This window comes from Leucoraja erinacea, chromosome 2 (genome assembly GCF_028641065.1).
Source record: "Leucoraja erinacea ecotype New England chromosome 2, Leri_hhj_1, whole genome shotgun sequence".
Taxonomy (NCBI): domain Eukaryota; kingdom Metazoa; phylum Chordata; class Chondrichthyes; order Rajiformes; family Rajidae; genus Leucoraja; species Leucoraja erinaceus.
This window is the reverse complement of record NC_073378.1, coordinates 75,889,697-75,914,555: the sequence shown is the minus strand read 5'-3', so window position 1 is coordinate 75,914,555 and position 24,859 is coordinate 75,889,697. Positions and strand designations below refer to the sequence as shown.

Genomic DNA, 24,859 nt, shown 5'->3' with positions numbered 1-24,859 from the left:
CGAAGCGTTTATTTCTACTTTAGTGCCAGCATAGTACACAACACGCGAGGATTATGTGTGTCATGTATTCGTGTGAATGAAGCGTGTTGGTGGGCGGGCAGTGTGTAAGGCAAGCAAGATGGATAACAATACCATGGGACAAACTGGAGTCATACATAAACAATAAAGAATAAGACTCGAGAGTAGAAAACTCACCACTAACCAAAGCTTCAGCGGTCGCCATGTGCATGAGCGTATCGAACGGAGCCCTCCACTGAAATGGTTTTAAAACCAATATGTCTATCTCTGCTGATAAATCAGACTCGGTCAGCTTGAATCCAGCTTTGTTGCACCCGTGACCCGTAACGTTATAATAGCCCATGGCATTCCCGAGTGCTCCAAGGACCATGGCAGCCTCGTACCTCTCCATTGCACTGGCTTCCTGAAGCCTGAGCAAGAAGCGGCTGTCCCTCGACTGGGTCGAGTCCCCACACCGGGCTCTCCTGTAGTGTAACCCGCCTCGACTTGCTTACACACAAGCTACGATTCTCACCTGCAGCGACTTGAAGCATGTGGGAAGGAATTGCAGATGCTGGTTTAAACCCACGAGGAGAGAGCAAAAGCCGGAGTAACTCAGCGGGACAGGCAGCATATCTGGAAAAAAGGATAAGAAGGGTCTCGACCCAAAACATCACCTATTCCTTCTCTCCAGAGCTGCAACCTGGCCCGGCCCGCTGAGTTACTCCATCTTATGTTGTCTATCTGTGACTTGGTACTCTGCAGATTAATAAACAAAAGTAAAGTTTCAACTTACCCACAGGGAATCGTCGTACACAAATAAAGGCTGTAAATTGGGTTGAAGAATGACATTGTCACGGATAATACTCGTCAAACTCACCCTAACGCATGGGGGAGAAACATTTGGTTCAATTTGAATTTTAGTCTAAGAGCTGGAAGTGGATCAGACTCAATGTGTGGGAAGGAACTGCAGGCTGGTTTATACCGAAGATAGACACAAAATGCTGGAGTAACTCAGCAGGTTACTGTCTGAAGAAGGGTTCCATCTGGAAATGTCACCTATTCTTTTTCTCTAGAGATGTTGCTGCTGAGAGGAATAGATCGGGTAGATGCACAGAGTTGGGGAATTGAGAACTGCTGAGTTACTCCAGCACTTTGTGTCTACCGCGGGAGCAGACTTGATGTGCCAAATGCCCTAATCAGAGACATAAAATCTTACAGCGTGCAAACAGGCCCTTTGGTTCAACTTGCCCACACCGACCAACTTGTCCCATCCACACTAGTCCCACCTGTCTGTGTTTGACCCACATCACATGTCCTATTCATGTATATGTCCAAATGTTTCTTAAACATTGTGATAGCCTTGTCGCAATTACTTACTCCAGCAGCTCATTCCATACACCCACCACCCTTTGAGTGACAAAGTCACCCCTCGGGTTCCTATTAATTCTTTCCTCCCCTTACCTTAAACCTATGGATCTCGAATACCCTAGTCTGTGCAACTACCCTATCTATTCCTCATGATTTTATACACCTCTGTAAGATCACCGCTCAGCCTCCTGCCCTCCAAGGAATAGATTCTGCTCCTATGACATGGTCTGTTAAATGTTGTTTTAGTACCTGGTACAACTATCTTCTCTGGTGGTAGACGATAAATTCAAACATCTTCTCGACATCCCCTCTATTCAGGCCTTTCACTATTCGGTATGTTTTAACGAGATCCGCCCTCATCCTTCTAAACTCCAGCGAGTATAGGCCCAGTGCCGTCAAACACTCAGCATATGTTAACCCATTCATTCATGGGTTAACGTATGATTCAATGAGAGTTGTACACACAGAAACAGTCTCATCAGCCCACCAGTCCATGCTGATCTTTTTGCCCATGCACACTAATCCTGTTTGCCTGCATTAGATTGTATCCTTTTATTCCTTACCTATTTTGAATGTCTGTTTAAATGGCTCTTAAACCTCAAAATGTACAATGCCCTCCATAATGTTTGGGATAAAGACCCATCATTTATTTATTTGCCTCTGTACTCCACAATTTGTGATTTGTTATAGAAAAAAATTCACTTGTAGTTGAAGTGCACATTGTCAGATTTTAATAAAGGCCATTTTTATACATATTGGTTTCACCATGTAGAAATTACAGCAGTGTTTATACATGGTTCCCCCATTTCAGGGCACCATAATATTTGGGACACAGCCATGTCATGTAAATGAAAGTAGTCATTTTTAGTATTTTGTTGCATATCCTTTGCATGCAATGACTGCTTGAAGTCTGCGATTCATGGACATCACCAGTTGCTGGGTGTCTTCTCTGGTGATGCTCTGCCAGGCCTGTATTGCAGCCATCTTTAGCTTATGCTTGTTTTGGGGGCTAGTCCCCTTCAGTTTTCTCTCCAGCATATAAAAGGCATGCTCAATTGGGTTCACATCAGGTGATTGACCTTGGCCATTTAAGATTGATTATCTTTTAGCTTTGAAAAATTCCTTTGTTGCTTTAACAGTATGTTTGGGATCATTGTATGCTGTAGACTGAACCACCGACAATGAGGTTTGAGGCATTTGTTTGTACGAGCAGATAGGATGTGCCTATAGACTTCAGAATTCATTATGCTACTACCATCAGCAGTTGTATCATCAATGAAGTTAAGTGAGCCAGGACCTTCAGCAGCCATACATGCCCAGGCCATAACACCCCCACCATCTTGTTTCACAGATGAGGTGGTATGCTTTGGATCTTGGGCAGTTCCTTCTCTCCTCCATCACTCTGATATGTTAATCTTCTTCTCATCTGTCCACAATTCAAGACCTTTTTCCAGAACTGTGGTTGCTCTTTTAAGTACTTCTTGGCAAACCGTAACCTGACCATCCTATTTTTGCGGCTAACCAGTGGTTTGCATCTTGCAGTGTAGCCTCAGTATTTCTGTTGATGAAGTCTTTTGCGGACAGTGGTCATTGCCAAATCCACACCTGACTCCTGAAGAGTGTTTCTGACTAGATGCTGAGACTAGGTGTTGAGACCTCTCTGATATCTGCATTAAGGAGGCATTTAAACACCCATGAGCAATTACAAACACCCGTGCAGCCATGTGTCTCAAACATTATGAAATGGGGGGACTATGCATATACACAGCTGTAATCTCTACATGGTGAAATCAAAATGTATAAAAATACCCTTTAATAAAATCTGACAATGCACTTTAACCACATGTGATTTTTTTCTATTACATATCTCAAATTGTGGAGTACAATGGCAAATAAATAAATTATGGGTCTTTGTCCCAAACATTATGCGGGCACTGTATTGGTTTCACCACCACCTCATGCAACATGTTCAAGATATCAAGATATCTATGTGTAAATACAAAACTTGCCTCTCTAATTCTATTTAATATTCCTTCCTCTCGGCTTAAGCCCATGCCCTCTTTGTTTGTTGCTGATTAATTGCCATGTTTTTTTTTAAGAAGTAAATAACAGATCAGACAAAGAACAGTCAGTAGATGACCTTTACATAGATTTTCTGAAAGCCTTTGATAAGGTGACACACTTGAGGCTTCTAATTAAGATGAGAACCCACGGTATCAAAGGGAAGATACTAGCATGGATAGCAGGTTGGCAGGTTGGCTGGATGGCAGATGACAAAGAGTGGCAATAAAGGGGGCTTTTTCTTGTTGACGGCCAGCGACTAGTGGTTCTGAAGGGGTCGGTGCTGGGGCCGCTACTCTTCACGTTGTATATTAATGATTTGGATGAGGAGATTAAAGGCTTTGTGGCCAGGTTTGCGGATGATACTACAATAGGTGTTAGGGCAGGTGGTGTAGAGAAAGCAGGGACTCAGCAGAAGGACTTGGGCAGGTTGTGAGAGTGGGCAGAGAAGTGGCAGATGGAATATAGTGTAGCAAAGTGTGGAGTCATGCATTTTGGTAGTAGGAATAAAGGCGTAGACTATTTCCTAAATGGGGAGAGAATCCAGAAATTGGAGGTGCAAAGGAAGTGCTGGTGCAGGATTCCCAAAATGTTAATCTGCAGGTCGAATAGGTAGTAAAGAAAACAAACATTTATTTCAAGAGGGCTTGTACAGAAAAACAGGGATGTAATGTTGAGGCTCTAAGGCACTGGTAAGCCCCCATTTGGAATATCATGAGCAATTTTGGACATCATATCTGAGGAAGGATATGCTGGCTCCGGTGAGGGTCCAGCGGAAGTTTACAAAGAGTGATTCCAGGAATGAGTAGGTTAACCTATGATGAGCGTTTGTCAGCACTGGGCCTGTACTTGCTGGAGTTTAGAAGAATGAGGGGGGACTTCATTGAAACATACAGAATATTGAAAGGCTTGGATAGAGTGGATTTGGAGAGGATGGTTCCATTAGTGGGAGAGTTTAGGACAAGAGGTCATAGCCTCAGAATTAAAGGATGTTCTTTTAGGAAGGAGGTGAGAAATTTCTTTAGTCAGAGGGTGGTGAATCTGTGGAATTCTTTGTCACAGAAGGCTGTGGAGGCCAAGTCAAGCCCCAGCTATGAAGGCATGTTTTCCATATGCCTTCTTAACCATTCTGGTGACTTTTTTTAATACTTTCAGGAAATTTTAAAATGAACTTGGACCTTTACTTTTATCTCGTCATCACCATTCCTTAGCGCCAATAATGTATGTGGCCTGCCCCTATTTGACTTCCCAGAATGCTTCACCACATGTTCTAAGAGATTGTCATTGTACTGTATAATTGCAGTGACTGCCTAATGGTTAAGAATAGCAGCAGATGCACTTATAAGAATTTGCAGTGGTTATTTTCTTATTTGTTATCTGTCTAAACAAGTAATGTTTTGCATGTTAGAAAAGCTAAAAGAAGATATGAGGTTGCTTTGGCAAGTAAGGTGAAAGTAAATCAAAAGGGTTTCTACAGCTATATTAATAGCAAAAGGATAACGAGGGATAAAATTGGTCCATTGGAAAGACAGAGTGGACAGCTATCTGCAGAGCCAAAAGAGATGGGGAGATATTGAACAATTTTTTTTCTTCGGTATTCACCAAGGAGAAGGATATTGAATTATGTGAGGTAAGGGAAACTAGTAGAGTAGCTATGGATACTATGAGGTTCAAAGTAAAAGAAGTACTGACACTTTTGAAAAATATAAAAGTGGATAAGTCTCCAGGTCCTGACAGGATATTCCCTAGGACATTGAGGGAAGTTAGTGTAGAAATAGCCGGGGCTATGACAGAAATATTTCAAATGTCATTAGAAACGGGAATAGTCCCCGAGGATTGGCGTACTGCGCATGTTGTTCCATTGTTTAAAAGGGGTTCTAAGAGTAAACCTAGCAATTATAGACCTGTTAGTTTGACTTCAGTGGTGGGCAAATTAATGGAAAAGATACTTAGAGATAATATATATAAGCATCTAGATAAACAGGGTCTGATTAGGAACAGTCAACATGGATTTGTGCCTGGAAGGTCATGTTTGACTAATCTTCTTGAATTTTTTGAAGAGGTTACCAGGGAAATTGACGAGGGTGAAGCAGTGGATGTTGTCTATATGGACTTTAGTAAGGCCTTTGACAAGGTTCCTCATGGAAGGTTGGTTAAGAAGGTTCAACTGTTGGGTATAAATGCAGGAATAGCAAGATGGATTCAACAGTGGCTGAATGGGAGAAGCCAGAGGGTAATGGTGGATGGCTGTTTATCGGGTTGGAGGCAGGTGACTAGTGGGGTGCCTCAGGGATCTGTGTTGGGTCCTTTGTTGTTTGTCATGTACATCAATGATCTGGATGATGGTGTGGTAAATTGGATTAGTAAGTATGCAGATGATACCAGGTGTTGTGGATAATGAAGAGGATTTCCAAAGTCTACAAAGTGATTTAGGCCATTTGAAAAAATGGGCTGAAAGATGGCAGATGGAGTTTAATGCTGATAAATGTGAGGTGCTACACCTTGGCAGGACAAATCAAAATAGGACGTACATGGTAAATGGTAGGGAATTGAAGAATACAGTTGAACAGAGGGATCTGGGTATAACCGTGCATAGTTCCTTGAAGGTGGAATCTCATATAGATAGGGTGGTAAAGAAAGCTTTTGGTATGCTAGCCTTTATAAATCAGAGCATTGAGTATAGAAGCTGGGATGTAATGTTAAAATTGTACAAGGCATTGGTGAGACCAAATCTGGAGTATGGTGTACAATTTTGGTCGCCCAATTATAGGAAGGATGTCAACAAAATAGAGAGAGTACAGAGGAGATTTACTAGAATGTTGCCCGGGTTTCAACAACTAAGTTACAGAGATAGGTTGAATAAGTTAGGTCTTTATTCTCTGGAGCGCAGAAGGTTAAGGGGGGACCTGATAGAGGTCTTTAAAATGATGAGAGGGATAGACAGAAGTTTAGGGGTAATATGAGGGGGAACATCTTTACGCAGAGAGTGGTAGCTGTGTGGAATGAGCTCCCAGTGCAAGTGGTGGAGGCAGGTTCATTGGTATCATTTAAAAATAAATTGGATAGGCATATGGATGAGAAGGGAATGGAGGGTTATGGTATGAGTGCAGGCAGGTGGGACTAAGGGGAAAAAAATTTGTTCGGCACGGACTTGTAGGGCCGAGATGGCCTGTTTCCGTGCTGTAATTGTTATATGGTTATATGGTTATATGAATTTAATGTACTTAGTTTTGCCATCGATTCAATGGCAAATACGTTGTATCACCAATTCTTTCTATGTATTTAATAAAGAGGTATGCTTTTTAAAAACTGTTTGCGAGATGCTGGTATATCTTTAAATGTTCAAATGGTTGATTGATTTCTGCAGCTCCATGGTGGAATTACATGTTTCAATAGAAACAAGAAACATTTCATACTTCTATTTTTAGAGGACCAAATAAAGCTGATAGGAGGTGTAGTGTGTGTTAACTTCAACCACTGTGTACTGCATGCTTTACCTTTTTTATTTTTGATCACAGGTGTGTAATAAAATGAAATAATTAATTCAATCACAATGAATTGTTTCATAAAGCTGATTGAGATTCAAAGTGTTTAATAAATCTCTTTTTATTGCAGATGTTTGATTGGATTTCTCACAACAAAGGGCTCTTCTTGAATAGCTATACAGAGATTGGAGCTACTCATCAACATGCTGTGGAACTTCAGACACAACACAATCACTTTGCAATGAACTGCATGGTAAGTGCAATTACATTATGGGGCAAAAAGGTAATTATTCAGCAACAATAAACAATTATTCAATGGGTTCACTATTGATTAATACATGGTTTGTTATTGCTTGGATTCTCTCAAAATAGGTTTTTACATCAAAATAAAACATACCTGAAGAAGGGTTTTGGCCCGAAACGTTGCCTATTTCCTTTGCTCCATAGATACTGCCGCACCCGCTGAGTTTCTCCAGCATTTTTGTCTACCTTTGATTTTCCAGCATCTGCAGTTCCTTCTTGAAAATAAAACATACAATTGCTAACCAAAGCTGTCCCGTGTCACCATTAAATAAAATCATGGCTGATCCTCTTCTGGCCCATTTTAGTGACACATCCTTTGATTCCTTTAAAGCTTAAGTAACATTTTCCATCTTTAATGTCCTTCATGACGAAATATCATTAACCTTTTGGGATTTCGCTAAACCTCTTTATTCTTTTCTTGACTTTCATTCCTCCCTGAGATCCCATTTGCCACGACATTGCCTCTACAATGATATACACCAGCGTTGAAACTTAATATGCAAACTTCATAATACATTGGCTGCAGATTGCATTGCATGTAGTAGAATTTCATGGAATTTAGTACAAAATCCTGTGTAAAAGTAAAAAATGCCTGCCCAGTTGATTAATTAATCAGTTTTGATGAATTGAGCCCAGTATGTTTGACCTTGAATTTCATTTTTTTATACTCCACAAATTATATGCGTTGATTAATTAATGACCTGGCAGTTACAATTGCAATGATGACAAAGGTGTTACCACTTAATGCCACCCATGTGTAAAAGCAACCTAGGTGTTGCTGTCAGTGGTTCCCTGCTGCTCTGAAGGGCATGAGGTTTCAGTCTTTGTTGAATACTCCGTATATAGTTATTGATTTTCACTTGAACTACAACTTGAACTATGAACTAGGTCACACTATTCTTGAAATAGATATTGTTGAATAAAAGCGCATGTATGGTGTTCCAAGTTATTCTGTTTGTACGCCGTGTAGCCTTGTAAAATGCAATTTTGTGATTATGGAGATAGCCATTCAGATAACATTTTAAATTTCCATAATTTTAAAAGAATAGAAATTATTTTTAAGAGATATGTTATCTTCACTCGTTCTAATGGTAAAATATATAATCTCTGCTTTTTGTTTCCTGCTATATATTTTTTAATTGATTGGCTTTAGCAGAGATCCTCAGTAGATTGGGCAAGTTCAAAGCTCATGATCACTGAGGTAGATGGATTAGAGTCGTTTTTGTTGGCACCTTTTCACATCACAATCACAATAATACTTTATTTGCCAAGTATGTTTTGCAACATACGAGGAATTTAACTTGCCAAGTCAGTCATACAAATAAAAAGCAACGGAACAGACAAAACACATTTTAACATAAACATCCATCACAGAGACTCCTCCACATTCCTCTCTGTGATGGAAGGCGAAAAAAAGTTCAATCTCTTCCCTTTGCTCCCCCGCGGTCGGCGGCCTCGAGCCCTCCGTTGACGGGATGATCGTGACTCCCACAGCCGAGGCGATCTGCTCCTGCTTCGTTGAATGGGTGATGTTTCGGGTCGAGACACTTCTTCAGACATCTTTTCACGTTCTATATTAACAATTTCACTAAAGGAACTAAGTATAATATTTGCAAGTGCAGGTGACATGAAACTAAGAGAATGTGGGAAGTGGTGAGTATGCAAAGATGCTTCAAAAAAACTTTTTTTGGATATATTGGTATTTGCTTTCAAGCTTTTGAAGCTTCTGCCCACCAGGAGATGGGAGAAAAGCAAATGATTGAGATGTAAGTAGATCTTGATTATGTTGGCTGTTTTTCTGAGGTAGTGTGAAGTGTAGATGGAGTTGACGATCATGTGGCTGGATTGCATGATGGGCTGGGCTGCGTTCACAACTTCCTACAGTGCTTGTGGTCTTGGGAAGAGCAGTTGTTAAACCAAGTTGTGATGCATTCAAATTGGATGCTTTCATTGGTGGCTCTGTGGAAATTGGCACAATTAATTGGAGACATGCTGAATTTCCTCAGCTTTCTGACGAGGTAGTGTGTTTGCTTAGCCATAGTGTTTTTGTGAGTGGACTAATTCTTGGTGATATTTACACTGAGGCAGTTAAAGCTCCTGATCATCACTGCTGCTCCAGACAGAGACGTCTACTTCCAAAAGTTGATGCCAAGCTCCAAAATGTTGTTGATGTTGAGGGAGAGGGGTGGTTGTTTTGACACCAAGCTACTAAGTTCTCTATCTTCTTCCTGAACTTCATCTCGTTGTTTGAGATCTGTCCCGCAACTGTGGTGTCATCTGAAAATGGAATTAGAGTTGAATGTGGCCACAGTCACGAGTGTACAGGGAGTATAGTGGAGCTGAGTAGGCATCTTGTGAGTCACCGGTGTTGAGTTATTGTAGAGGATGTTTTATCGCCTATCCTTATTGATTGTGGTCTGTATTTTCAGGAATTGCAGTTCCAGTTGCAGGGGGAAGGTGGTGACTCCAAAATCTAAGTGTTTGGAGGTAAATTTGGTTGGAATGATGGTGTTGAAGACAGGGTGATAGTTAATAAATAGTCTGATGTCAGTGTCCTTACTTAAAACATTAAACACAACTACAGGCACCAACATGATGTCAAATTAAACTAATCCATTCTGCCTGCACATGATCCATATTCCTCCATTTCCTGCATATTTATGTGCCTGTCCCAAAGCCTCTGAATGCCATTTCTGCTTCCATCACCATCCCTGGTAGCATGTTCCAGGCACACACCATTCTCTGTGTAAAAGAACTTGCTTGCACTTCATCTAAATTTTGCCCCTCATACCTTAAAATGATATGTGCTCTAGCCTTTGACATTTAAACCCCAGAGAGTAGGTTCCGACAGGCGCCATATTCATTCCAATAAACCTAATTTTATAAAATTAGTTCTTTCATCAGGTCACCACACAGAACCCGACATTCCAAAGAGGACAATCCAATCTTTGCATATAGCTAATACCCTCTAATCCAGGTAGCATCTTGGCAAATCGCTTATGCAATCTCTCCAAAGCCACCCTCATCCTATAATGGTGTGACCGTATCTGTACATAATATTCCAAATGTGGCCTAACCAAAATCTCAGTCTGAAGAAGGGTTTCGGCCCGAAACGTTGCCTATTTCCTTCGCTCCATAGATGCTGCTGCACCCGCTGAGTTTCTCCAGCATTTTTGTGTACACCCAAAATTTTATAAGGCTGCAAGATGTCTTGCTGATTTTTTTCTTCAATATCCTAACTGACAAAGGCAAATATACCGTCTGCATTCTGTACCACTATCTACTTTTACATCAGTGCTGTTAAGGGTTCTGCCATAAACTATATACTTTCCCTTTATTTTCTACTGCCCTACCTTCGTCAAATTTTGTCACTTCCTCAGAAAACTCAGCAAGACATGACCTGTCGCGGACAAAACCCCAATTAGGCCATTTTCGTTCATATTTGAGTAAATCCTCTCCGAACGAATCATCTTATAGAAACACAGAAGATAGGTGCAGGAGTAGGCCATTTGGCCCTTCGAGCAGGCACCACCATTCAATGTGATCATGGCTGATCATCCACAATCAGTACCCTGTTCCTGCCTTCTCCCCATATCCCTTGATTCCTCTAGCCCTAATAACTCTGTCTAACTCTCTTTTGAATTTATCCAGTGAATCGGCCTCCACTTCCTTCTGAGGCAGAGAATTCCATAAATTCACATCTATCTGGGCCTACCCTTTATTCTTAAACTGTGGCCCCTGGTTCTGGACTCCCCCAACATCAGGAAAATGTTTCCTGCATTTAGCTTGTCCGATCCCTTAAGAATTTTATATGTTTCTATAAGATCCCCTTGCATCCTTCTAAATACCAGTGGCTTCCCTACCCCTGATGTGAGGTTCAGCGGCCTGTAATTTCCTGCATTACACCTATTTCCGCTCTTGAACAAAGAACCAAATTTGGTTACTCTCCAGCTCTCCATGACCTTGGCCTGGTTAGAGAAGATACAAGATCTTTGTCAAAGCCCCAGCAATCTCTCTTGCCTCTCTCAATAACCTGGGATAGATATTGTTAGGTCCTGGGAGATTATCCATATTAATTCCCTTCAAGATACCTATTACCCATTCCTTTATCTGTAAAAACCTCTTACTCATTAGTATTCCCCACACTGATCTCACGATCTTCCATGTCCTTACCCGTGATGAATCCTGGCGCTGAAAGTACTCATTAATACCACGCCTAAATCCTCTTACTCCAAGATTCTCTTTAATCCAAATTGCCAACGATATTTCATGGCCTCTTGTGACCATCCTATTGCCCTGCTCAATTTCTTCCCAGCTTTATTTATATTCTTCAAAGGCCCTGTCTGATTTAATCCTTCTGAATCGTTAATGTTTTCAACGATGATGAATGAATGAATGAATTCTGAACCTTACATATAGTTCTTTTTTCTTTCTGATCAAATTTTCAACCTTAAATACAGATGTTGCAGGAGTGAGTGTAGGGCCAGGGAGATGCATCTGACCTGGACCAGGTGATGTGGCTCTGACATCAAATAATGGTAATAGTGGTTACAGTCATAAGTGAAGGATTAGACATTTAGGACTGAAATTTCCTCACATAGTGCATGGTGATTCTTTGAAAAGTTTTATCCCAGAGAATTGTGGAGATTCGCTCATTTGTGTTAAAAAAACTGAGATAGACCATAGAACAGTACCAGTCAGGAATGGGCCCTTCAGTCCACAATGTTTGTGCTGAACGTGATACTTATACTGATCTCTTCTGTCTGTAAATGATCCATATTCTTCTATTCTCTGCACTTCCATGTTCCTATCTAAAAGTCTCTTAAATGCCACCATCATACTTGCCTCCACAACCACCACTGGCAATGCATTCCAGCCCCCCACCACTCTCTATGTAAAATCAATTTTCCTGTACTTCTCTATCAAACTTTCCCAATCTCACCTATAGTTATGCCCGCTAGTGTTGGACATTTCCAATATGGGAATTATGTTCTGACTGTCCATCCTATCTATGCCTCTCATAATTTTATATACTTCTATCAAGATAGAACTGGAGATTTTAATAAGGCAAATCTCAAAAAGGTCATGCCTACCTTCTGCCAACACACCACTTGTGTCACCAGAGGGGAAAGAATTTTGGACCACTGCTACACCCCATTCAGGAAAGGCTACAAGGCCGTTTCCCTCTTTCCTAAAGGAAGGATTTTCCTAATCTGACCATGCTGCCATTTTCCTGCAGCCGGAGTATAAACAACGGATAGTAAGGGAAGCAGCTGGGACGAGGGACATAAAGCAGTGGTCTGACCATACAGAGGCCATGCTGCAGGATGCACTGAGCGATATCGACTAGAATATGTCCCAAGCAAGTCTCAAATTGTGGAGTACAGATGCAAATAAATAAATGATGGGTCTTCTTCTCAAACATTATGGAGGGCACTGTATTTTGGAGCTGCTTCCTGCATGCATTTAAAAATTAAAGATGTAATTTCCTTGGCTGCCATTTTCTACCATGCTCTCATACTTTTTTTTGAATTATTCTGTCTCTACCTCTGGAGATAGGTTCTTGACCAAATATAAACTTCAAACTCACGGTTCCCCATATTTACACCCTGGTTTCAGAAAGACCAATTATAAACTTGAAACTCACAGATCCCCATATTTACACCCTGGTTTCAGAAAGACCTCAATTCCATTCTCCACAGTTTTTTTGTTTTGCATCAATATATCAATATCAATCAATATCAGTTTTATTCATCGCTTGCACATAAAGTGCATGTGAAATGAATTTGCCAGCAGCGGTACAATGAAAAAAGAACACATCAAAACACAATAAAAATTTAACACAAACATTCACCACAGCATTTATCACTGGTGGAAGGCACGAAATTTGGCCAGTCCTCCTCCACTTTACCCCGTGCTCGGGACCTCAACCCTCCGCAGCCGCCGCTGCGGGCGTCCAGATGAGTAGACAGGTAAAGTCCCGGTAAGTCCAGAATCGGTGCTTCCCCCACCGGAGACCCTGGCTTCAGGTTGGTGTAGGCCGCAGGCCGGCGGTCGAAGATCTAAAGACCCCACCGCGCTGCAGCCGGAAGCACCGCAGACCGCAGGGCCGACAGTCGGAACTCTTCTCCAGGGGACCCCAGCGAGGGACCCCACTTCTGATGGTAAGTCCCCGCCGCGCCCACGGTAGAAGTTGGCCGCGGGCCGGCAGTCGGAACTCTGCTCCTCCCGGGTCCCCAACGAGGGATCCCAGGCCTAGGACGCCGCCAGCTGGAGCTCTGCTGACTACGGCTTCAGGCTGCTGCGGGCCAGCGAATGGAGTGCTCCCCTCCGGCGAGGGCTCACCCGCTCCGCGACGAGAGTCCACGCTGCGCTCGCAGCTGAAGCCCTGGGCGCATCTCCGGGGAAGGCCGCACCGATCCTCGATGTTAGGCCACGGGGGAGGCGACATGGAAAAAGTCGCCTCTCCGTGGAGGAGGCGACCTAAACGGTTTCCCCCTTACCCCCCCACACCACCCCCCACACAAGACACACAGAGAGACATTAAACGCGTACATTAAAACACACACAACATAATGAGTCCGTCCACGTCATTACTTCTAGATGTCTTCTCTTTTCCTTAGATCTCTTTTCTTTTTCTACGTCCAGAAGGTCGTCATAATTTCTGCCACAATCAACTTTCATTCAGTTTGTACAGGTGACCTGAGCTTCCAATTGCCTGTCATGTTACATTCCATTGCCAATCTAATCCTTCTTTCTTTGGCTTTGTGCACTGTTATAACAAAGCAGAAAACAAGCTGGAGGTACAACATCGCAACCTTAGTCCAGCCACTGTAAAGCCCTCTGAACTTAACACTGAATTCAACAATCACCCAGCCTCTCTATTTTGTGTGAAAACTATCACAATTCATCAATCTGTAAATTTAACTCAATATTTTGCTTGCCGCAGATGCTGCCTTTGCTGTAGTGTTTTCCAGCATTCACTATTATTTCAAGTCTTCAGCAAGTGTCATGTTCTGTCCTCACAGTTCCAGCTATTTTTCTCTCTTTTCTTCCCTCTATTTTTCCTCTATATGCACCACATTCAATCAAATGACCATGCCTTCTTCTCTCCATCGGCTGACACCAAATCTGTGTTGTCGCTTTTCTCTCTGTCTCCAGTATTTCACAGATTTTCTCTTTTGTTCTCTGGAGCTTTCCCATGCTCCTTCGCTGCAACATATTTGCCTTTTTCCTAACTTTTTGTTCTTCTGAAAGGTCATTCACAAAGCATGAACTCTATTTCTCACTTCAGAAATTCAGCTTGATCTGTTGAGTCTATACCAGAATGTTCTTATTTTAGGTTTTTGTGTGATGTTGGAGACTTTTGCTCCGGATTTAGCTGTGTATCTAACCAAGCAGCAGTTCCAGTGTAGCTACTATACTGGCATCTACTGGACAATGTGGAAAATTAGCCCACGCTAATCCAGTTCAAAATAATGATGGACAAATATGATCAATCTAATTAATACCCTATAAGCCTAGCAATAATCAGCAAAGTGATGGACTATGCCATTGTCATTGTTATGTACGGCAAGTGGCATTTGCTTGCTCACTGACGCTCAGTTTGAGCTTTGCCAGTACTACCCTGCTCCTCATACGAGGACTTGATTACAAGTTTTGTTCTATATGGACAAAATAACTTAGTCACTGGAAATAAGCTGAGAGGTACAGCTCGTAACTTTAATGCAACTTTTAATCAAGTATGCCATCAAAGTACCTTGATGAGATTTAAATTTATGGAAAACAAGGGCGAAACTCTCCACTGTTATGAGTTGTACATAGCAGAAGCGTATATCGAACAATGCCAATGACACCTTCCATCACTTTCTGATTGTTAGAGATTATTGGCTCAACCCCGAAGGTAGACAAAAAATGCTGGAGTAACTGAGCGGGTCAGGCAGCATCTCTGGGGAGAAGGAATGGGTGACCTTTCTGGGCGAGACCCTTCTTCAGACTGAACCCCAGGCTATAACAGGTTGTCCAGTGTTGAACTATCTTGAGAAGCTTCATCTTCTCTGCATGGATACCTAAGGTTGAAATTGGGGATTTTTTAAATCATGGTTCAATTACATTTGTAACTTCTGAACAATCCATGCATGTAGTCAGCATGACATAGACTACATTTGGGCATGTGCTGGAAGTGGTCATTCACAATTTGCTAAATATATGGCAGCCAAGGACCATCACAAAAGGAGTTACGGCATCTATTTATTCAGTGATATAATAATCTCCAACCATCAAGATTTGCGGGGGGGTTCATCGTTGACTCTAATATTAACTGGAGCTGCTTCATAGATGCTGTGGTTACTAAAGCAGGTAAAAGGTGACTATTCCCCAAAATCCTGTCGTCATCTACAAGGCAGACAGTGGGAGTAAGATTGAATACTTTTCACTCGGCTGAAGCTAGTTGCTCAACAGATGCAGGACAAAGTAGCCAATTGATGAATATTTACTATTTCCATTACTGTCACACCCATGGCAGCAGTGTGTGCCCCAAAAATATTTTATTAAGCCACCCAGACTTTGTTGGCTACATCTCTTAAACCCACGACTTAGTTGGAACAAAAAACACTGCAAGAACTCAGAAGGTTGGGCAGCATCTGGATGGAAAAACAGTTAATACTACATGTGCAGGACCTTCTGTCAAAACTTGGAAATAGAGGAAAACAAGTTAGTTTTCAGCAGCCGACAAGGTGAGGGAGAGATGGATAGAACAAGGGCACAGAATCTTAACAGGAGACGTTCTTCTGTGTTCATCATCAAAAGTGGCATCATATATTGTGACCAATGATGCACTCTGAGTCGTAAAGGATGTTGTTGCCAAACTGGGCTTGTGGCAAATCCTGAGAAACCCAATATGTTATTTGTCAAGACCAACAGTTGTTTTTTCTATCTGTTTTTCCACAGAATGTATATGTAAATATCAATCGCATCATGTCGGTGGCCAATCGTTTATTGGAATCTAGCCATTATGCATCTCAGCAAATCAAGCAGATTGCCAATCAGCTGGATCTGGAGTGGAAGGCATTTGCAGCAGCGCTAGATGAGCGAAGTACCTTGCTTGACATGTCTGCTGTTTTCCATCAGAAAGCTGAACAGGTCAGTAATTGTTCATTACTCAGCAGGTCAGTACTGACTGGACTGGGAAGAGAAAGCCAGTTTCTCCTCCCACCTGCGCTGCCTAACCTACTGAGTATTTACTGCGGTTTGAGTTATACATTTCTAGAATCTGTAGGTTTTTTTGAATTTCAGTAAATGTTCATTGTCATTGCTTATGTGATTGCTTTTGATATGGAAAATCTGTCGCCAGTACTTCGGATATTTCATTTTTATATTGGTTCTCTATTATTGTGCACCTGGCATGTTGAGCTTCTCTTGACCTATTTCTATACCTGATAGTTTTCAGGTCAAATGTAACTCCATGTAAATTGTTCTATTCTTAAAACTGTCTCAAATAATTTCTTCTTGCAGTCTACTTCAGTGGCTACAATAGAGAATTACTTCCTTGCAAAGATCTCATCCATTAACCAATATATCTCAAAAATGGTCCTTTAAAAAATTGATACCGCAACAGATTCTGATTTTTTTTCCATAAAATGCCGAAATGTTTGAAATATGATATATAGAAGTTATAGAATCAAAAGATCTGATTCCTGTATTTTCTGATTTTCCAGTGTTTCTTTTTTGACCATGAGAAGATTTTGTTTCTTTCTTTTTGCGATATTGTTAGAGAAATAAATATAGACCAGGATGCCAGAGATAACTCCCTTGATTTCCTGTGAAATGGAATGTGGGGATCTTTTGGAGGCCAAGCAAGTCCTTGGTTTTATGTCTTATTTGAAAGGCATTGCCACTGACAGATTCCACCAGCCTCCCAGTAATCTGCAGGGAATGAAAAATAATTAGCTGATGATTGTTCGCAGAATAGACCTGATTGCAGTAATGTATTTTGTGACCTAATTACTTTGCGAACTTAGTATTGCTAAATATAACAATAAAATACTACATTGTTCTTTTCTTTTGAAAAATTGAATGACTCGACATATTTTGAGCAGCACCATGGGGATCTGTAAATTAGTGACATGATCTTGGTAAAGAAACAGCCCTCTTCCTTTTGTTTTATTTCTGCTTTAAAAGGATTGAACGTTCGTACCCCATCATTGCTGCTGCTGCTAATTATAAGAATTTGCTTTGTTTGACGATAGTCCAGTTTGTTGATTTCTTACAATTGCTAAAAGTCGTGCTACTTGCAGTAATAATTAAGTGAATCACTATAAGACAACATCTAAATTAAACAGTTAAACAATGAGCCTAATTTGGCAGCTGCTGCAAAAGTTACATTGATACTGTCCTACGAATACAGAAAGCTGCATTAAGCTTTGTAAATCTGACAACATCACATGGTTGGTGGGAGGAGGGGTGGGGTTGCTATTTGATTTATCTTAATTTGTTGGGTCGATAAACATACAATCCCCCTGCATAAAAAGTTTGTGAAATATTTCCAGCATTTTTGTTTGGAAGCTCACCCTTAGAGATAACAATGCATTTCTGTCATTAGTCTTGACAAACTGTTTGAAAGTGGTTTTGTTCTGCTGTTGTCATAGTGCACATGAGAATTCTGTTCTAAGTTTACTGCTGACAGAGAGCTGATATTAAGAGTAAAGAGTGATTCTTGACAATGGAAGGAATTGAGAAATTATCATTTCCTTGGAGAGCACTGTTATTGTAATTATAATTAATATTTTAGACTTGAGAATCAAATGTATAATTTCTGAAGGTACACAAAAAAGCTGGAGAAACTCAGCGGGTGCAGCAGCATCTATGGAGCGAAGGAAATAGGCAACGTTTCGGGCCGAAACCCTTCTTTTTTTTTAAATTTGGGTGTGATGCCAAATTGGATCGTTGGGAGTCAGCATTGGGATAGTCGGTGATGAGAAGGACAGTAGTACCCTGGGAACTGCAGTCAGAACCATAGCCCTGTGGATTGCTCCAATTATACATTGAAAGAGAAATGCCAAGAATGCAATAGTTATTTTGATTCCCTCATTAGGGGAGTAGTAAGTCTTTTTGTGAATGCAAAACTGATTCCAGGATGAAGATTTGCCTAGATTATGAAAGAGTGATAGCACAAAATTCTGGAGGATGAGGATGATCAGCTCAAGATCCTGGTCCATTTCAGTACCAATGATATTGGTAGAAATATCGTGAGATCCTGCGAGCAGATTGTAAGAAGTTTAGTAAAGACCTCTAAGATGGATATATCCCAATTACTTCCTGAGTATGGTAATAGCAGAGTAGAACAGATAAATACATGACAAAAGAGATGTTGTAGATAGGTGAAGAGGTATTGCTGTCCATGGCATTGCACTCAAGGATAGATGAAGGCTTTGGAGAGGCTGCCGAAGAGTTGGACCTAAATGATGTTGAGATGATTGACTATAGAAGTGGGGAAGTGGGGAAATTGGAGAAGCTATGGTTGTTTTCCTTGGAACTAAGGAGGTTGTGAGAAGACCTGAAAACACAGAGTATTTAAAATCACGAAGGAACTAGACTAGGGTAGATGGGGAGCTACTATATCTGTTCAGGGAATTTAATGAATATAAAATGATCATTAGCCAAATGTATCGTGAGGAAAACTCGTTCTACAAAATGAGTTGTTAGGGTCTGGAATGTATGGCCTTTAGAAGGAATGGAGACAGTGGAGACAATTTCAATTGTAGCATTGAAAAAGAAGCAGGTATGTATCGAAAAAATAGCTTTTAGAGTATGGGAGAAAATGAGTCTTGCTGGAATGATCTTGCATAGAGGTGGGATAAACTAAACATGCCCAATGGTCTCCTTCCAAGCTGTAGCCATTCAGTGATGGAGGTTATTTAAAGAGAATATTTCCATGTGAGAAGAGCATAACCTGAAGCCATTGGTATAATGTAGAAATTAAATTGAGAATTCGGAAGTGACGGCTTTGCCTGAACAGAGGTGAGGATGCAAAATTACTACCGTAGGAAATGGTTGAAGTACGTTATTTCATGCATTAAAGAAGAATATGGTCAAGTCTATGAGGGATAGGGGAATAGTGATGAATTAGATTAGGAATAACAGGATTAGAGCGAACATGAACAAGTTGCGTCAAATGGCATGTTTATTTTTCCTGTCTATCCTGTCATCATAAAATTGTTATTTTATGAGATTCCTTATGTTGATCCTAAATTCATGAACTACCTACATAGTGGAGAGATGTTCTGAACTTATTCTGGTGTGTTCATATGCAGCACAAGATTATTTGATATATTCTGTTGCTCCAATGTTTGTTGTTTATTTTTTTAACATACATTATGTCATTTACAAAAATCTATATAATGCTTAATTACATGCAATTAATGCAATGAGTGATTTACAAATACTATTATAAAAAAGGTTGTTGTGTTTATTTCTGCACTATTGCAATAAAGTTTCAATGGCATTTGAATATATAAAACACAAGGTTTTAAGATCAAGGTCCTATAAAATCAAGTATCCTATCAGTGACCATGGATTTCTATTCCTAGTACATGAGTAACGTGGATTCCTGGTGTAAGGCCTGTGGAGAAGTGGATCTTCCCTCAGAGCTGCAAGATCTAGAAGATTCAATTCACCATCACCAAGGTTTATATGAACAAATAACATTGGCATACTCTGAGGTAAGTGAAGTAATACAGAACAAATTACAACATATGGGAATACATTTAGGCCACCTTTAATGCAGGTTCCTTTCACCATCTTGACAAACAAAAGCATAAAATGATCTGCCTAACAATTTATTTGCAAGGGTACTTTTTTATTTCTATTAGAATGTATAAGGAAAATCAGCATAAAGATATAGGAACAAGGAAGCACGATTTTTAAAACATTTTTAATGTAATCTTTATAAATGCAAACCTGAGAGATTAAAGTAGTATAATTTTTGAAAAAGAGGCAAAAATATTTAGGAAAAGACATTTGTGGAAGTTTTTTAATTATAAAATAGATTGTTTTGATACAGTTACTCTTAAAGATAAAGAAAATACATCAAATCTTCTGTTTGCTGGGTTATCATAAAACCAGACATGAATTTGGACTTAGTTCCATCCAAATTTCTGGATATTCTGTACAGGATTAGCATTCATCTGTGTTTTTCCATGGTTGCCTGGGCTCAAGTAATGAGGGTGCAGCATTATGAAGGGAGTTTTACACTATTGGCACAAAAGGGATCCTCGATAAAACATCTGAAATGTCCTCATTATTCAGGGAACGGGGGTTCCCCTCCTCCACCATAGATGAGGCTCGCACCAGGGTCTCTTCCATACCCCGCAACACTGCTCTCTCTCCCCATCCCCCCACTCGTAACAAGGCAGAGTCCTCCTAGTCCTAACCTTTCACCCCACCAGCCGTCACATACAAAAAGTAATCCTCCGTCAGTTTCGCCACCTCCAACGTGACCCCACCACTTGCCACATCTTCCCATCTCCCCCCATATCTGCCTTCCGCAAAGACCGCTCCCTCCATAACTCCCATGTCAATTCTTCCCTTCCCTCTCGTACCACCCCCTCCCCGGGCACTTTCCCTTGCAACCGCAAGAGATGCAACACTTATCCCTCTACCTCCCCCCTCGACTCCGTTCAAGGACCCAAGCAATCGTTCCAGGTGCGACAGAGATTTACCTGCATCTCCTCCAACCTCATCTATTGCATCCGCTGCTCTAGATGTCAGCAGATCTATATCGGTGAGACCAAGCGGAGGTTGGGCGATCGTTTTGCCGAACACCTCCGCTCGGTCCGCAATAACCAAGCTGACCTCCCGGTGGCTCAGCACTTCAACTCCCCCTCCCACTCCGTCTCCGACCTCTCTGTCCTGGGTCTCCTCCATGGCCACAGCGAGCAGCACGGGAAACAGGAGGAACAGCATCTCATATTCCGTTTGGGGAGTCTGCACCCTGGGGGCATGAACATCGAATTCTCCCAATTTTGTTAGTCCTTGCTGTCTCCTCCCCTTCCTCAGTCCCCCTGCTGTCTCCTCCCATCCCCAGCCTTCGGGCTCCTCCTAGTTTTTCCTTTCTTGTCCCCGCCCCTCCCCCCCCGCCCCCGATCAGTCTGAAGAAGGGGTTCGGCCCGAAACGTTGCTAATTTCCTTCGCTCCATTGATGCTGCTGCACCCGCTGAGTTTCTCCAGCTTTTTTGTGTACCCTCGATAAAACTTGTTGGATTTCAAAACTTATTTCTGAAATGCTCGTTCAACCTTCCTTGGTTCTTTTTTTTCTAAGTTTATGTTTGTCAATTCATACCCTTTATGACTTTTCAATGGGATGATATAAACATTTAGCATTTAATGGCTGAATTTTAACCAAACTTTAACATGCTTAATTTGTGAAAAACACGAAAGTTGTGCGTGAATTTACAAGGTTTTTGAATGCGATCAGAATAGCTTGCATAACTTTTCTATGAATTGATGACATTCCCATTTCATGGCATTGCTCAGGCACAATTATCTATTTTTAATAAAATTATTAGCTGATTCATTTATAGGGCCTGGATCCCTGTGCTTGTTCAAACTGCAAGCATGTGCTGAATTTCTCACAAGTAATTTTAGAAAGCAGTCATAAACAATGTTGGGCTAATATATTTCATTTTCAACTCTTTAATCTGGAAGGCAAAATGATTTGGCGTTTCCAGCTGCTGCTTTCTTTACAAAGCAGAGTATGAAATATTAGAAAATAATTAACGGAAATACTTAGCAGGTCAGACAGTATCTTAAAAGAGATCAGTGTTAAATCATTGACCCTTGGAAGAAATTTTAGATTCTTAGATTTATACTGGCACACGAAGTTCACCTTTTTCAATAGAGCAATTCGGCCAATCCCAAATTTACTGCTCTTTCCCCATAGCCCTTCACTGCCTTTCCTGTTTCAATTGCAAGGCACTGATTACATTTGTTTCCACAATGCTCACACTCAATATATTCTTTAATTTTATTTTTTTCCCTTCACAGATGGTTCCTCAGCTGTGCAAATTCCCATTGTTTTTCTGTTTTTATTACACAACTTCCTGCTTAATGCTATATCTTTAACATAGCTACTGCGTGAGTGGTTGGTCAGCATCCAACCTCGGTTAATCCAAGATTTCCTTGAAACTATCAACTTCAGCTTTTTGTTTGCCAACTTCCTTTTCATTCCCTGCTCAAGAGTTTGCCTGCTAATGAAGCCTTCACGTATGCCTCGAGAAGTGCTCCCCCACTGCTATTTTGGCTAGTTTCCATCTTACGCACGCTGCAGTTCAGACAAATTTCTCATTCCCATTTCCTGTCGACACCTTAGCCACATCCTCACTATCCTTTTTGATTGTGGGTTCACACCCCTCTTGCCTTCTACTATGATTTGCATTTAAAATCCTATTTCTTGTGATGGTTTCCTTCGGAACATTTCCATAAATTCTTAATTTCTTTCACTGACCAGTTATGCACTACCTTCTCTATGCCCCACCATGAGTAATCATACATTAATCAGCCAGTTTGAAATCTGTGAAATTCTCTCCTTCAATGTCCCTGACTCAGCCTCTTTTGCTTTAAGATCCATTTTATGACCCAGTGCTGCAGGAAAACATTTTAGCACTCCCAACTAAATTTTTCTTTGGCATGTTCTCCTTTTTGGTATTGTTAATTGAAAGTATGCTGCTCAGCCATGAATAGTTTTGCTTTTAAACTTGTTTTAAAAAAAAACCCTAATGGCCCTGTCCCACGGTACAAGTTCATTCCAAGAGCTCTCCCGAGTTTTAAAAAAAAATCAAACTCGTGGGAAGCATGGAGAATGAACATAGCGGGTACGTCGGAGCTTGGGGACGTCTCTTAGTGGCTCGTAACGCTAACGGCAGATACTTGGGAAGACTCGCTAATGGCAGGTAAGCTCGGGAAGACTCGTGAAGATTTTTCAACATGTTGAAAAATGTCCACGAGAGCCCCGAGTACCGACGAGCGGCCATTATCGTAAATCTCCAAGTTCGAATCAGGGCAAACTCGGGAGAGCTCTTGGAATGAACTCGTACCATGGGACAGGGCCATTAATCAGCAACGTCAAAACACTTGAAAATCATCTTGGTAATTTCACTGATGATCTGTTATGCAGTACAGCACCTAGTGCCCCATTTATAATGTAAGGCAACAAATTAGATTTTGGGTCTGTGGTGCATTTCCCGTGCCTTCCCATGCTGGGGTATTTTGATAGATGTGCACCTGAACTGTGGGGGGAACAATCAACCTAAAGTCTGAAGAAGGGTCTCGACCCAAAACATCACCCATTCCTTCGATCCAGAGATGCTGCCAGTAGTACCTTCCCACTCAAACTAATATCTGACTTGCCAGGTGGCTTCTGCTGGAAAGAGTACATTTGTTCATTGGTCAAGATCATAATAGATTCTGCTGGATGCCCTCATCAGTCAAAAATGCTATTAGCACTCATTGTTTTGCTTCAGAAATTGGGAAAATTATATCTTGAAAGCAAAGTCATCAGTCAAAGAGGGGAAATGCTTCTGTTATTACTTTAAAGCCGAAGCATTAAGGGTAATCAAATAATTGTAAAACTTGAGGCATGATTGAATTTGCTGTGACCTATAATTGAGTTGCTTTTTACAAAAGATGAATTTAGATTTACAGTTTCATTTTACTTATATTCATTTTTTTTAAATCTTCTGCAGGTGAGTCAAGATGGAAAAGTTCTGCTGGATAAACTCCAGCGACCCCTGACTCCAGGAAGTGCTGACTCATTAATGGCAACAGCCAATTATTCAAAGGCCGTTCATCATGTCTTGGATATCATTCATGAGGTCCTCCACCATCAGCGACAGTTGGAAAATATCTGGCAGCATCGCAAGGTTCGACTTCACCAGCGACTCCAGCTCTGTGTATTTCAACAAGATGTACACCAGGTGAATGGCAACATTTTATTGGTGTCACGGTGTAATGGAATGAGGTGTTATGTTTGCATTTAGAGAATTTAATGTTATTCCTAACTCCATTGTATTTTTGTTCATACATTTCTTTTTTATTTTTTACAAATAAGCCACCAGCACTTCAGGCAGTTAATAGAAAGAATGTATACATTTTAGACTGGTGAATTACTGATACGTATTTGAATCTTCTCGGGGATTAATTGTTTTTTTAATTTTTTGTGGAAACATCGTTTCCAAAATCTCTAATTTAAAGTGGCGGCTCACATCTATCTTCTTTGACTGTCCTTATGAAAATACACCTCATCATAAAGTAAATTAAAAATTGAGGAACAGTTTGACTATGACTTCTATCAATAATTCACATTAAATACATTGCATGTGAGGCAAATTCAAATCTAATATTACTGAAGTAGTGTTCTAATCCATGTGTAATTGAGATTAGCTAATTCTATATGTAACTTTATAAGATTTATAACCATATAACCATATAACAATTACAGCACGGAAACAGGCCATCTCGGCCCTACAAGTCCGTGCCGAACAACTTTTTTTTTCCTTAGTCCCACCTGCCTGCACTCATACCATAACCCTCCATTCCCTTCTCATCCATATGCCTATCCAATTTATTTTTAAATGATACCAATGAAC

The 24,859-nt window shown here is 40.9% G+C and overlaps 1 protein-coding gene across 4 annotated transcripts in view; it reads left to right on the top strand.

The window, feature by feature from the left end:
* LOC129711306 (triple functional domain protein) overlaps positions 1 to 24,859 on the top strand; it is a 333,015-nt gene that overhangs the window by 115,844 nt on the left and 192,312 nt on the right. For all 4 annotated transcript variants that reach the window (XM_055658878.1, XM_055658886.1, XM_055658868.1 and 1 more), the window contains exons 6-9: positions 7,045 to 7,167; positions 16,167 to 16,358; positions 19,805 to 19,936; positions 23,957 to 24,187. In XM_055658878.1, the coding sequence (XP_055514853.1) occupies positions 7,045 to 7,167; positions 16,167 to 16,358; positions 19,805 to 19,936; positions 23,957 to 24,187 (678 nt within the window). The remainder of the gene's footprint in view (positions 1 to 7,044; positions 7,168 to 16,166; positions 16,359 to 19,804; positions 19,937 to 23,956; positions 24,188 to 24,859) is intronic.